Raw genomic sequence first — 14625 nt, forward strand, 5'->3', positions numbered from 1 at the left:
GTGGAGTCAGGAGAAGCGGGAGAGCTGCAGGGCTGGGCCTGGGTGGCTTCTCTGTGCAGAGGGCCTTGGACAAGCAAGTTCAGCCTCCCATGGCCTCAACTTGCCAGGGCTCTGCCAGTTCCCATAGAGATCTCTCTGCATGGTTGAAAGAGCCAAGGAGTCACTTGCCCACTTGGCCCTAAGAGCATCCCTGATGGGTGGAGAGTCCAAGGGCTGGAAAGGGACTTGGACTGCAGTCAGCCTAAGCCGCTCTTTGAACAGGGCAGGGACCAAGGCTCAGAGAAGGGAAGAGACTTTCTCAGGGTCACCCAATGAGGCTACAGGGGACTCAAATCATGGTCACCTGACTCCTGAGCCAGTGTTCTGTTGATCTTGTTTGACTCTGTCCCTCCTTCCCTCCTTTCTCCTCTTTCTCTTCCTTCTCTCCTTTCCTCCCACCTCTCTTCATCCCTCTCTTCCCTCCTCCTTTCCTTCTTTCTCATCTCCGTCTCTCTTTTCTCTTCCCTTCCTTCTTTCTCTCCCCTCCCCTCTTCCCTCTTCTATTCTCGTCTTTCCTCCACTTCTCCCTTCCCTCTCCCTCCTCCTCCTTCTTCCTTCTCCTCCTCTTCTTCCTCTTCTTCTTCCTTTTTTTTTGAGACGGTGTTTCGCTCTTGTTGCCCAGGCTGGAGTGCAATGGTGCAGTCTCAGCTCACCGCAACCTCCACCTCCTGGGTTCAAGCGATTCTCCTGCCTCAGCCTCCCAAGTAGCTGGGATTACAGGCATGAGCCACCGCACCCTGTCCCTCTCCCTTCTTTTCTTCTCCTCTGTGCCTATTGGATGATAAGCCCTCACCTTCCAAGATGAAATTTCAATGGAATTAAGAAAGATAAACCCAGGCTATCTTGGATGGTGGATGATGCTGGGGGCAAGAATTCTGGGCAGGAGGCAACCAAAGTTGAGAATGGTCAGCTCCACTCAAGGGTTTCTAGAGGCAGAGACCCTTGAACTGAATCTTGAAAACAGAATAAATTAAGGAGCGTGCTCTAGGCAGAGGAACCTGAATGGCAAAGACACAGTGGCTTGATTCAGCATGGAGCAGGTTCAGGGTCCTCCTTCTCAATGCAAGGCCTAGGGCCTCTGTCTTCCTGTTCATAAAGCATCAGCCTAAGGGCCCCTGCACTGGTGCTGTGAACCTAAGGGCTCTAATGGAGACAGGATTGCCATGTGGCCTAGCATCCTGGAGATTTCATTGATCCGTCCTTGGACCCAGCACCCTCGAGGCCTGTCACCTCCTCTGCCCCATCCTGCCCAAATGCCTTCCCACGGCTGCAGGCCCTGCATCCTCCTCCCTGCCCCAGCTGGTGACTTGGCTCTCAACCTGACAGCTACTGCAACCAGGTCTATTCTGGGCTGCAGGCAGGGATTTATTCTGCATTTTCTGAGCATGTAGAATTTATTCATAAAGCTGGAATGCTGCTTGGGATGTAAACAAATATTTTTAAAAAATACATGCTCAGAAGTGGCGATGCTGGAAGACGGAGCTCACTGGTAGTCCCACACCTTGGGAAGGTGGAGTGAGGAGATTAGGACACCTGCGGGACCCTGATTTCAGACTGGTTGAGCCACTCACTTGTTGGGTGGCTCTGTGAAAGTTCCTACCCTTCTTTTGGGTCTCTGTCTCTCCTAAATAATAACAGTAGCTCACATTTAATCAGTGCTTGCCATGCTCCCAGGCACCGTTCTTTTTTTTTTTTTTTTTTTTTTTTTTTTTTGAGACAGAGTTTCACTCTTGTTGCCCAGGCTGAAGTGCAATGGCACGATCTCGGCCCTCTGCAACCTCTGCCTCCCAGGTACAGGTGATTCTCCTGTCTCAGCCTCCCAGGTAGCTTGGATCCAGACACTATTCTAAGAGCTTCGGCTACTTCAACAATCTCATGGAGTAGATGCTATTATCTTATTTTACAGATGAAGAAACTGAGGCTCAGAGGGGAGAAAGAACTTGCCAAATAGGGTGGACTAGGTGCTCTCCAGGGTCCCTTTTTCCTTGATTACCAGATACCCTATTCACCCCTTTTTGGAAGGGAGATAGTGATGGCTCAGTGAGAACTCCAATATGTATGAGTTCTGGACTCATGATTCAGAGACAAAGCATAACAATACTAGCAATAACAATGACAGTGGCGATGATGATGGAATGAATTGTTAATATTTACTAAGAATTCATCTTCTGCCAGACATGATTTAAGTGCTTTGCATGGATTATTCCATTTAATCCTCATAACTCTGTGGTAGATTATACCCATTTTATGGATGAGTAAGTGAAGGCTCAGAGAAGTAAAGTAAGTTACCTAAGGTCATGGACATAGGGAGGGGAAGAGCCCAATTTGGGACCAAGAGGTTCTGTCTTTAAATCCCACACCCTTATTCTTTACATCACTGAATTGCAGGGTTCATACCAATAAATGGAATTCATAATCATGCCTTTTTGTATGGTTGTTGCATTGATGAGATTATGTGCTTAGCACAAGCTCAGACGCATGGTGAATACTTAGAAAATGCCAGCTACTCTTGGGCTTCCCTTGGACCCAGGAAATAGCTTGAAAGGGGACAGTTTGATAGATTGAATGGCCCCTGCTCAGCCTGCCTTGGCAAGGGGCATATGAATGTGGAAAGAGCATTAGAGGGGACCATCTAGATCTGGGCTTGGTCCTGGGCTCTACCTTGCTAGCTGAGTGACCTCAGGCAAGTCGTGCATAGACTTGCAGCTGGTCCATTCTTTGAGCCTTTGCCCCTGCAGGTGCCCCATGTGACATCTTCCAGCCAAGGTCTCCCTGACAACTCTGCTCCTCAGGTTGGGTCACCTGCTCTGGGACACACTCCTAGGTAGCTTGACACATTCAATGTCTTATTTCATTCTTAAAACAACCAGACGGGAGAGGAGCTACCCCATTTTACAGATAAGGCAACTGAGGCTCAGAGAGCTGATATCTCCTACTTGAGATCTTGCAGCCAGGTTGAAATTATCTTTGGACAACCAGCTTCCAGTTCTTTCCACAATTCCTACCACCTCAAAGATGCATCCTTATCCATCTTTCTCCTCCAGCTTCTTGATCAAATTAGTTTGAGAGACACCCCACCCCCCCAACAGGCTCCCTTCCTCTTGTAAATTCCACATAGACGTTGGCATATTCAAGGTTCTGACAAGTCCTGCAAGAAGGAAACCTGTTTTGCTGAGTTTAGTTTGATGTTGCTCCAACTGATTTGTCCATAAAGCCTTCTTTTCCCCCAAACACCTGCTCATAGTCCCCAGAACACTGGGAATGGTCTGTGTGCTGTGTTCTCAGTTGTTAAGGTTCGGGCAATGATTCATGTTGGATTATGCATAACTCAGCATCAATCTATAGATGGCACATCGGCCAGGCCTTTGGACAACTTTCTCCAAACCCAGTCAGGTGGAACAATATGTCCAGGTTTGTGGGGCTGCATGGCACCTGAGGGCAGCAGGACCTGGAAGGAGCCCTAAGAAACAGGAATGGATTTGAAGTTCTAGCCTCTAAGAATGAGAAGGTTACATTTTCCATGTTCTCAAAAATAGAACTTTTCTGGATGTCCCTGGGCAGAAAGCCACAGCTGCCTGAATTGGATTTTCTCCTGGGGTTTCTCTTTCTGACCCATTTGTCATTTTTAAGGGTGGAAATCTCTGAGTGGGATCATAATAGAGTTGACATTTACTGAGCAGCTTGCGTGTTATGCTTCCTGCCCATATAACCTCATTCATTCTTCTTTTATTTATTATTATACTTTAAGTTCTAGGGTACAGGTGCCCAATGTGCAGGTTTGTTACATAGGTGTACATGTTCCACGTTGGTTTGCTGCACACATCAACTTGTCATTTACATTAGGTATTTCTCCTACTGCTATCCCTCCCCCAGCCCCCTACCCCCAGACAGGCCCCACTGTGTGGTGTTCCCCGTCCTGTGTCAATGTGTTCTCATTGTTCATCTCCCACCTATGAGTGAGAACATGTGGTTGGTTTTCTGTCCTTGCGATAGTTTGCTTAGAATGATATAACCTCATTCGTTCTTCACAAGCACTCCATGGAGTAAATTCTGTTCGTCATTCCCATTTTACAGAGGAGGAGACTGAGGCTGAAAGTGTTGACATGACTTCGCCAACATCACGCGGCTGTAAGCAGTGGAGGTGGGATTTGAACTCAGGCAGTCTGTCTCCAGAACATTGCCTTTTCCTGTAGCAGCTACAGCCTTTTAGACTTATCTCTTCTCTACAGGCAGCCTCCTTCCTCACAGGCCTCTGAATTGTAAACCTCTGTGTGAGGAAAAGTGAACCAGATGCAGCAAGATTATAAATACGTCACATAATGTTGAGTAATTCAGGAACAGCACAGCTATTGTTGGAAGGAGAAATAACTTGGTTATTAATAAATGCAGGAGGCCACAGTAATTGATAGCAATTGAACTCATAGTGGGTGGGGAAAAACAGCTATGTTATTTCTCTCTCTCTCTCTCATTTTGTATTGACATAAAGGGAAAAACCTGCCTTTGCAGGTGGATTTGAGCAACTCAGAAACTGCAGTTTCATTACTTTCCCTTGTTACTTTTCCTCCCTTCCTCCCTTTTTTTCTTTTGTTCTTTGGCTCTTTCTCTCTTTCTCTCTCTTTCTTTCTTCTTTCTCTTTCTTTTTCTTCTCTTTTTGTCTCTCTTTCTGTCTCTTTCTTTCCCTCCTTCTTTTCTTTTCTTTTTCCTCTCTCTCTCCCCCTCCTTCCCTCCGTCCCTCCCTCTCTCTCTCTCTCTCCCTCTCCCTCCCTCTCTCTCTCCCTCTCCCTCCCTCCCTCCCTCTCTCTCTCTCTCCCCCCTTCTTCTCCCTTCCTTCCTCCCTCCCTCTTTTCTTTCCCTTTCCTTTCCCTTTCTCTTTCCCCTTCCCTTTCCTGTTCCCTTCCCCTTCCCTTTCCTCTTTCTTCTTTTTCTCTCATTTCTCTTTTGTTTGTTCTCTCAATTCAAATCCCAGCCTGCCTCTTACCAAAGGAGTGACCTGACAAATGGCTCAGGTGAGGCAGTTTGCCTGGGGTCACCTGGTTAGGTAACCACTCTTTCAGCTAAATCACTCTTTCCAAAACCACTGTCTCATGGATCATTAGATCCGCAAGAGATTCTGTAAATGCATTCTGAGGCCAACTAAGTCTGAACAGAATTTCCCCTTCTTACAGATTCATAAGATATACTTTAAAGGCTCTGAGAAGTCCTGCAGTTAAGAAACTTATTTAACCAAGCATTGACCAAATTAATATGATACATTATTCATTTTTTTCCCAGTGATACTGATGACCATTCCATAGAACAACCACTACAAGGTGCACCTTTGGGGAACTCTGATCCCCACCTTTGTGGCCGGCCACTCTGCCCTGCTTCACACCCATTCTCCAGGAGGGCAGTGAGGAAGGGAAATGGGGTAGGAAGGCAGGAACTGTGGGCCCATCTGCCATGGGGACCTGTTTCTCCCTAGCAACCCGAAAAATGGCTGACAACCAAAAGCACAGACCAGAAATGATCTCTGCACTTAGCTTTGGGATTTCCTTGTCTCCTAATCTCCTTGCCTCCTGGTGGGTGGAGAGAAAAGTACCTGGATAGAGTGTGTGATCCCTTCTGGAGTGGGCTGGGGGCAGGGGAAAATCTACTTCCCCCAATGGGGAGTTCCCTTTGAGGAATATTTTCTGTCCTTTCTCTCTGTTTCTCTCTCTCTTTGCCTCTCCCTCTTTGTGTCTCTCTGCCTCTCTCACTTTGGTTTTATCTTGTATCTCATCTTCCCTTGCTGTGGCTTTGCAAAGCACTGATGGTCTACATGGACGGTTCCTTGAGCATGGAGCCTGAGATGAGCCACAGCAGGGCAGAAATCACATCTTGTACCTCTTTGCACAAGAATCTTGACTTTCCTGGGTCTGTTCTGCATTTGTGCACTGTCTCAGAGGGTTTTGGTGAGATGAGGCATGGAAAGCCTTTAGCTCAGTGCCTGGCACATAGGCCATGCTCAACACTTGATGGCTTGAGAAGAAGTGACCTCAGCTGACTCAGAAGCTCTGGGGCGTGACCCACATCCCAAGTGCACCAATCCATTATCCATTCCACATGGCCTCTTTAAAAAGCAGTGAATAGACAAGAACCTGCAGGGGAAGTCTCTGCAGCCAGCAGGACAGGATAATCCCTTCTGGGCTGAAGGGTACCCTCCTTCGTTTTGCAGGTGGAGAAGGGAATTGCAATTTTTTGAGCACCTTTTCTGGGCCAGGCACTCTGCTGGGTATCTCACATGTAACCATCTCATCTCCTTCTTGCAACCCTATGAAGAGGTGTTGGGGCTTTTAAGATTCCGTTTCACAGACAAACTGAGTCTCAAAAAGGCCGTGTTACCTGGCTTTGTGCGACAAACTGGGAATAGCAGAAACAGGAATTGGACCCAGATCCGGTTTGGGCCAACACCCATGTTATTGCCCAGTTCCTTTTCTCCCTGCCTCAGGTGCCAACTCAGGGTTCTTGACCTCCCCTGGGAAAAGACTTTGGTCACCACCCATGTCCAAGCAAAGATAGAAGAATCCATGGGATTGGATTTTGTGCACCGGCCAGCCTTCGGGGAGCTGATAGTAGAAGATGCTTTTCCTGGCAAAGCTCCCTGTGTGCCCACCTGGATTGCACCAGCAGCATGCATCTCAGCTGCACCTGCAAATATCCCCCCTAGGTCAGGCAGGATTTAGAGAGTCCAGCCAGCATCCATTAACCACTCTTCTTTTCAGAAATATCAATTGCCAATTTCCTTTATGACTTCTCCCAGCTCATTGAGGCCAGAAAGGTCACTACAGTTGCAAGTGTTTAGAGAGCAGGCATGGAGTAGAGCAAGAGGAGGGGACAGGACCTCACCTACCTAGAAAGACATCTCCTATTTAGTTCACTCTCAATCCCCAGCACAGGAAGAAGAAAGTCTCATTCAGTGCTAATAGCCTTTAATGCCTCTCTCTAATATTTGCTAATCTCCCTTCTTAACAAAGAGCAGATTTCAGGCTCACAGGTAACAGTATTTAATTAGAATCTAATGACATTATTGTGCTTATGTAATATTTGTTTCTACTTTCTATTTGTGGCAGGTGATAATGAATTCTCATTTAACATAGTGTGATAATATTTCTGTTTACAGTGTATTTAAGTGAAGATGAAAAGTGAGTCCATTTAAAAGTAGAGTCACAAAGATATGGCAAAAAAGATGATATTTGAAGGACTGATTTTGGTGAAAATGTAGTTCTTCCACTTAGTATCAGCCTGTTTTCTGGTGACTTCTCTCAATTAGATTTTTAATCTATAAAATGGGATTAATAATAGAGCTTTTTAGGACTCTTGTGAAGATTTAATAATAACAATAATAATAAATAACTACAACTAATAAGTACTGAGCTTTTTCCATGTGTCACTCCTGGAACAAGAACCCAGGCTTTTCAACTGTAAAAGTCATGAGCTGAACAAAGACGCAATGTTGAATAAAATCAGGTAAGTGAATTAGAACTGTTATCATCACCATCACCATCATCATCACCACCACATCATCATCATCACCATCAGCACCGTCATATTGCCACCACTATCACCATCATCATCACTACCATCACCATCACCACCATCATCACCATCATCACCACCACCATCACCACCATCATATCACCACCACCATCACCACCACCACCATTATCACCATCACTATCATCATCATCATCACCATCATCATCATCACCATCATCACCACCATCACCATCATCACCACCATCATCACCATCATCGCCATCACCACCATCATCATCATCACCATCGCCACCATCATCACCATCATCGCCATCACCACCATCATCATCACCATCACTATCATCATCATCATCACCATTATCACCACCATCATCACCATCATCACCACCACCATCACCATCATCATCATCACCACCATCATCATCACCACCATCACCATCATCATCACCATCATCACCATCACCACCATCATCATCACCACCATCATCACCCCATCATCATCACAACCACCACCATCATACCCTCATCATCACCATCATCACTATCACCACCACCATCACCACCATCACCATCATCATCATCATCATCATCATCACACCGTCATCAGCACCATCACCATCATCACACCACCACCATCACCATCATCATCATCACACCATCACCATCATCATCACACCATCATCACCACCATCACCATCATCACCATCATCATCACACCATCATCACCACCATCACCATCATCACACCATCATCACCACCATCACCATCATCATCACACCATCACCATCACCACCACCATCATCACCATCACCATCATCATCGCCATCACCCCATCATCACCACCACCCCATCATCACCACCATCACCCCATCATCACCATCATCATCATCATCACCATCACCCCATCATCACCATCATCATCATCACCATCACCCCATCATCACCATCATCGTCATCATCATCACCATTACCACCACCATCATCATCATCACACCATCATCACCATCGTCATCACTATCATCATCACTGTCATCACCATCATCATCACCATCATCTCCATCATTTTTGAAAGTGACAGGATTTTAAAAAATTAGCCATGTTACCTGAGTCTCAGTTTCATCATCTATAAAATGAGCATAGTCTGTAAAATGAGGATAATACAGTGATGCTCTTGTGACCAGTGCAGAGTAATTGGCACATTAGGAGGATGTCAGTAAGCAATATCTATTTGTAATGCCCTTAGTGATTGGGGCCAGACCTCTTCCTTGGGTAGGGTCAAAGTCCTAGATAAAGTCCTTTTCCAAATTTCTAGTTTTGCCGTAAGCCAGATTGGTTCTTCAAGCTGTCTACTTGAAGAATTGGGCCCTCACAATCTCTTTCTGATTGATTGAAAAATCCCTGTTGGTGGCTGTGATTCTTATTTCAAAGAAGGAAACACATTTATAGGAAAATAAGAGATGAAAGAGAGAACTTTTTTTAGTTTTATTTTTTAAGTTGACATATAATAAGTGTACATATTTATGGGGTACATAGTGGTGTTTCTAAACATGTACAGTTATCAGGGTAATTAGTGTATCCATCATCTTGAACAATTATCATTTCTTTGTGTTAGGACATTCAATATACTCCTTCTAGCTATTTGAAACTATATAATATTATTACAGTTAACTACAGTCATCCTACAATGCCATAGAACACTAGAACGTATTTCTCCTATCTAGCTGTGATTTTGTGTCCTTTAACAACTCTCTCCCTATCCACCCACTTACCTCCCCACAAACCGTTCCCAGCCTCTAGTATGCTCTATTCTACTTTCTACTTTTATGAAATCTTTTTTTTTAGCTTCCACATATGAATAAGAACATGTGATATTTGTCTTTCTGTGCCTGGCTTATTTCACTTAACATCCTCCAGTTCCACCCATGTTGCCATGAATGACAAGACTTCATGCTTGTTTATGTCTGAATAGTGTTCCATTGTGTATATATACCACATTTTCTTTACCCATTTGTCTGTTTTGGACACCTAGGTTGATTCCCTCTCCTGGCTACGGTGAATCATGCTACAGTAAACATGGGGTACAGATGTCTCTTTGATGCACTGATTTCCTTGGGATAAATGCCCAGTAGTGGGATTGCTGGATCATACGGTAGTTCTATCTATAGTTTTTTGAGGAAAGTTCATACTGCTCTCCATAGTTGCTGCACTAGTTTACATTCCCACCAACAATGTCTAAGAGTTCCTTTTTTTTTTTTTTGCATCCTTGCCAGCACTTTTGCTTTTTGTCACCCCATCCTACTGGAGTGAGACGATACTTCATTGTGGTTTTGATTTGCATTTCCCTGATGATTAGAGATGTTGAACATTTTTTCATGTATTTGTTAGTGAAAATGTTTTAAGGACGGCACTATTATTTGTTTTAAGAAGTCATTTATTGGCTGGGAGTGGGGGCTCACGCCTGTAATCCCAGCACTTTGGGAGGCTGAGGTGGGCAGATCATGAGGTCGGGAGATGGAGACCATCCTGGCTAACACAGTGAGACCCTGTCTCTACTAAAAATACAAAAAATTAGCTGGGCGTGGTGGTGGGTGCCTGTAGTTCCAGCTACACGGGAGGCTGAGGCAGGAGAATGGTGTGAACCCAGGAGGCGGAGCTTGCAGTGAGCTGAGATTGTGCCACTGCACTCCAGCCTGGGCGAGAGTGAGACTCCATCTCAAAAACAAAACAGAACAAAACAAAACAAACAAAAAAAAGAAGTCATTTATTTTTCTATGGATTAAAAAAGTAGTGCTCAACCATGGTAGAAAATTTGGAAAATAAAAAATCCCTTTACCTAGCTGTGATGGTTAATATTTAGCCATATTTCCCTTTTATTACTTTTTACAGCAGTTTAGAATGATTCGCACAGTTGATATCACTATGATATCATTTTCTAATCTGCTTTTCACTTAGCATTCAGATGTAAGCATTGTCCATGGTATGCACAGTCTTCACTGCTAATTTTAAATGGCTTTATAACGGTCCAAAGAGTGGCTCTCCATTGATTCTTTAATCCCGTCTGGTTCCTCTCCCCACCCCATTACATTCCAGCCACACTGGTTTGCTTGGCATTGCTTTAACACACCATGCTCATTTCTGCCCCAGGGCCTTTGCACTGCCTCCTCCTTCAACCTCTGAAGCACTTCCCTGGTTCTTTATGTAATAGCTCCTTCTCACCTTTCATAGCTCAGTTAATACATCACGTCTTCAGATAGAGCCCACTTTGACCACCATAGACACCAAACAACTCCTTTGGTCTCTCTTGATCTCAGCACCCTGCTTTAGTTTCTGTTTGGCAGAGGGCAGAGGGAACTTTATAATTTTATGGCTGGAAATGATCTTATCTATTTGTTTACTTGTCTGTTGTCACACTCCCTCAATGGACTATAAGCTCCATGAGGACAGGCACCTTGTCTGTCTTGCTCATTGATTTTGGTGGCAGACACAGTGCCTGTCACATGAGGGGAGCTCAGTCAACATGTACACAGTAAGCAGATGGCTAGTTGGATGGTTGGATGTGTGATTGTGTAGCAGGACAAGCCACAGACAAAACTCCTCAGACACCGGATTAAAGAAGGAAGAGGTTTATTTGGCCGGGAGTGCCGGCAGACTTGCGTCTTAAGAACCGAACTCCCTGAAAAAGAAATTCTTGGCCTTTTTAAAGGCTTACAACTTTAAGGGGTCCGCATGAAAAGGTCGTGATAAATCGAGCAAGCTGGGAAACGTGACTGGGGGCTACATGCATCAGCTAACAGAATAGAAAGTTTTGCAATGCTTTCTCATACAATGTGTGGAATTTACAGATAACACAAGTAGTTTAGGTCAGGGGTTGATGTTATTATTATTACTTTTTTAACTCCTAGGGCCGGGTGGTGGTGCCAAGGTTGTCTGGCTATTTGTCTTACTTCTGTTTGTTTCCAACTTTTTGCTTTCTCTTTCCTACTGTCTTGTGAACTAGGCAAGGTTGGGGGAGGAGGGCAGCAGGAGTAGTAGTGGTCTCTTTCCTTAATTGGATGAGGAGTTGAAAGGATAGGTAGGTGGCTTGCAGGGGATAGTGCATGCCTGGATGGATAGGTAAATGGATATGTGGGTGGGTGAATCAATCATAATTTTACCAACCATCCCCCAATTTCACAGTTAGAGTGCTTCCCCATGATATTTTTAATCGCTTTGAAAAAGTAAGCAATGCAAATGGCGAGGAAGTCGGATAAGCAAGTCTCTTGGGAAATCCGACTCCTCCAGGGCCATTGCCTAGGGGCCCAGGCCTGGGCAGTTGTCCAAGCTCCCGGCTGAGGAGGCTGGCCTGGAGATTGGGAGGGTGCTGAGATTCTCCGAGGTCCTCTCGGGCGTTCATTCACCCCATGCCCAAGGCCTCACTGCCATGCCTCTGTTTTGTCCCCTTTGCAGTGGGTCGGAAGCAGTTCATGAGGTTTGAGTGGGCAAACTACGCAGCTGAGGCCCTGGGCTGCGAGTATGAGGAGCTGAACACGGCCACCTTCAAGCACCACCTTCGACAGATCATCCAGCAAATGACGTTTGGGCCAAGCCGATGGGGCCTCGAGGATGAGGAAACCAGCTCAGGTACATGGCTGCTGCCTCTTTGGGTGAGCTGGGCCCCCCTCTGGGCCAGCTCCTGGGGATACACCAGCATTCTTTAACTTTTTTATCAAAGATTTGTTAAGGGCCTATGCTATGAAGGCGTGTGTTAGATGCAGGGGAAGCCATCGTGGGTGGAAAGGGACCGGTCAATGCTAATGCTCAAATAACTATCTCCGTTCAGTGGCCATGAAGGCTGCTGAAACCTGGCAGGGAGCCCCGCACTGTGGGGAGGGGATGCCGTGGGCAGGGCCAATGGACCAATGCATTTCCATTGGATTTCATGTTTGTTGAGCACCTACTAAGTAGGGGAAAGACTAGTCTTTCTGTTTGAGGGATGGAAATCCCGAGTGGCTGCTGCGAGGTGGAGGGATGGGAGAAGATGAGGGTGGAGAGCAAGGTGTGGTCCGCTCACTAAGGGTTTATAAACGAGGGTTTTTATTCTCAGACCCTTGGGAAGCCGTGGAGTGGCTTAGGCAGGGGGATGGCATGATTTGGCTTTAAGAAGCTCAGCCTGGATGAAGGTTGGGGAGTGAGTGGGAGACAGGAGACCCACTGGGAACCTATAAAAATCACCAGGTGATAGGTGGTGGTCGGAAGTGCTAGTGGAGACGGGGCGAGGTGGACAGATTCAGGGGCTAGTTTACAAGCTGAGGTGATAGCATGGGCCCTAAGAGAAAGACAGAGACCAGCAGTGGCTGCTAGGATTTTGGCCCCAGCAGCTGGAAGAATGAGGATGCTTTGAACTGCCGTGGGGGAAAAACAGGAGGACTTTGTACTGTACTTGCAAGGATGTGATCTGCTGGGTCCCAAGTCTGCAGCCTCTGTGCATCTTTGGGAGCTCTCTAAGAGCAGCTGTCCTTGAGACAGCAGAGTTTGGGGTTAATGAGTAGGAGTGTTGTGAGCTGTGATTTTGGGGCCCATCTCTTGGAGCTCCTTTGCACCTTTGGAGCTGCTTCCACCTTTCAGGGACTTCGGCGTGAGGACTGATGTCACTTGGACCCCATTGGCCCTCTATGTCTCCTTTCAGGTCTGTGTTCTGGTGTGAACTGTGGTTTTCTTGAAGATTACCTCTCCTCTTCGACATGCACACACATTCCCAGAAGCATACACACACATGCTTGCACACACCATGTGTGCATACACACATGCACACACCACACATATGCACAGCACAACTTGTGTATGCACACGTGTGCACAGATACCACGGAATGACACACATGAACACACACATGCACAGACACTGGCACACATATACTGCAAGCATGCACAGCACACACACACACAGATATGTGTGGCACATGTGTGTGTAAACGTGCACAGATATATATAACATGCACATACCATACAACTACACACACACGCATAGACACAAGCACACACGTGCACACATATGTACAGGCAGAAACACCACACACATACTTAAGGATGGGTGCATCACACACAGGCACAGACAGATGCAGTCACCACTTTGTGAGTCTGAGTTAACCTCTCAGGCTGAGGTCTCAAGAGTAGACATTAAGCAGGCAGAGGACCTTCGGGCTTAGGAGAGATGCTGGGAGGCTGTGGGTTGCCTAGCAACAGCCCAGGTTGGGGGTGGATTCAGAGGAGGGGTGGGAAATGCTTTCGGGGCTGCAGTGGGCTGCCTGGAATGTACAAGCAGAATTACTCCTCCAGGCACTAGTGCGCGCTGATTTGGAAACTGTGTTTTCAATTTTTTAGATGGAACTGAAACTTAAGGGACGGAATTTGTGATCTGATCCCCTACGCTCCTCACTCTGCTTTGTTCAATGCACCCTAATCAAGGCTGGTGATTTTAATGGGATGCACATACGTGCGTGTGTGTGTGTGTATTCGAGCAAAATCAAGTCCACAACTGTAATTATAGTTTTTGAGCCTTTATATTCCTCCTAATGTTGTAGGTAGGCACTTTTCCAATCTCATTCAGTATTCTTCATACCTGACTTTAAGCATTCCTTTGTATGGGTAGACTACAAATTACCTAACCCATTTTCTATTGTTGGTCACTCAAGTCATTTCAAAAAGTGATTTTTGCCAATTTAATCAACAATTGGAAGAACCTGTGTCCCCAGAAAGCTTTATTTCTCTCAATATTTCATTAGAATAAAAGCCTAGGAGTGAAATTATTAGGTCCCAGTATACGAACATTTTATGGCTTCTAATACAAAATTGTCAAATTTCTCTCCAGCAAAAGGGAATCATAAACATTTACTGAGTGTCTGCTATGTGCCAGACACTGGCAATTTAAAGGTCAGCAAACCCAGGGACAGCGCCTATCTTCAGGGCATGCCCAGCCTCATGAAGGAGACACAGGTTAATAAAATAACTATACTAGAAAGATGATGCTATGGGAAGTGCTATTAGAAGCAACATAGAGCTGGGAATTGGCCTAGTGGTGGTGATGGTGGTAGTC

General features: G+C 45.8%; 1 protein-coding gene across 1 annotated transcript in view; it reads left to right on the forward strand.

The window, feature by feature from the left end:
* MYO18B (myosin XVIIIB) overlaps positions 1 to 14625 on the forward strand; it is a 268281-nt gene that overhangs the window by 49122 nt on the left and 204534 nt on the right. Inside the window, exon 11 of the mRNA XM_034948321.3 lies at positions 12001 to 12174. Coding sequence (XP_034804212.2) covers positions 12001 to 12174 — 174 coding nt within the window. The remainder of the gene's footprint in view (positions 1 to 12000; positions 12175 to 14625) is intronic.

The sequence above is a fragment of the Pan paniscus genome, chromosome 23 (genome assembly GCF_029289425.2).
Source record: "Pan paniscus chromosome 23, NHGRI_mPanPan1-v2.0_pri, whole genome shotgun sequence".
Lineage (NCBI taxonomy): Eukaryota > Metazoa > Chordata > Mammalia > Primates > Hominidae > Pan > Pan paniscus.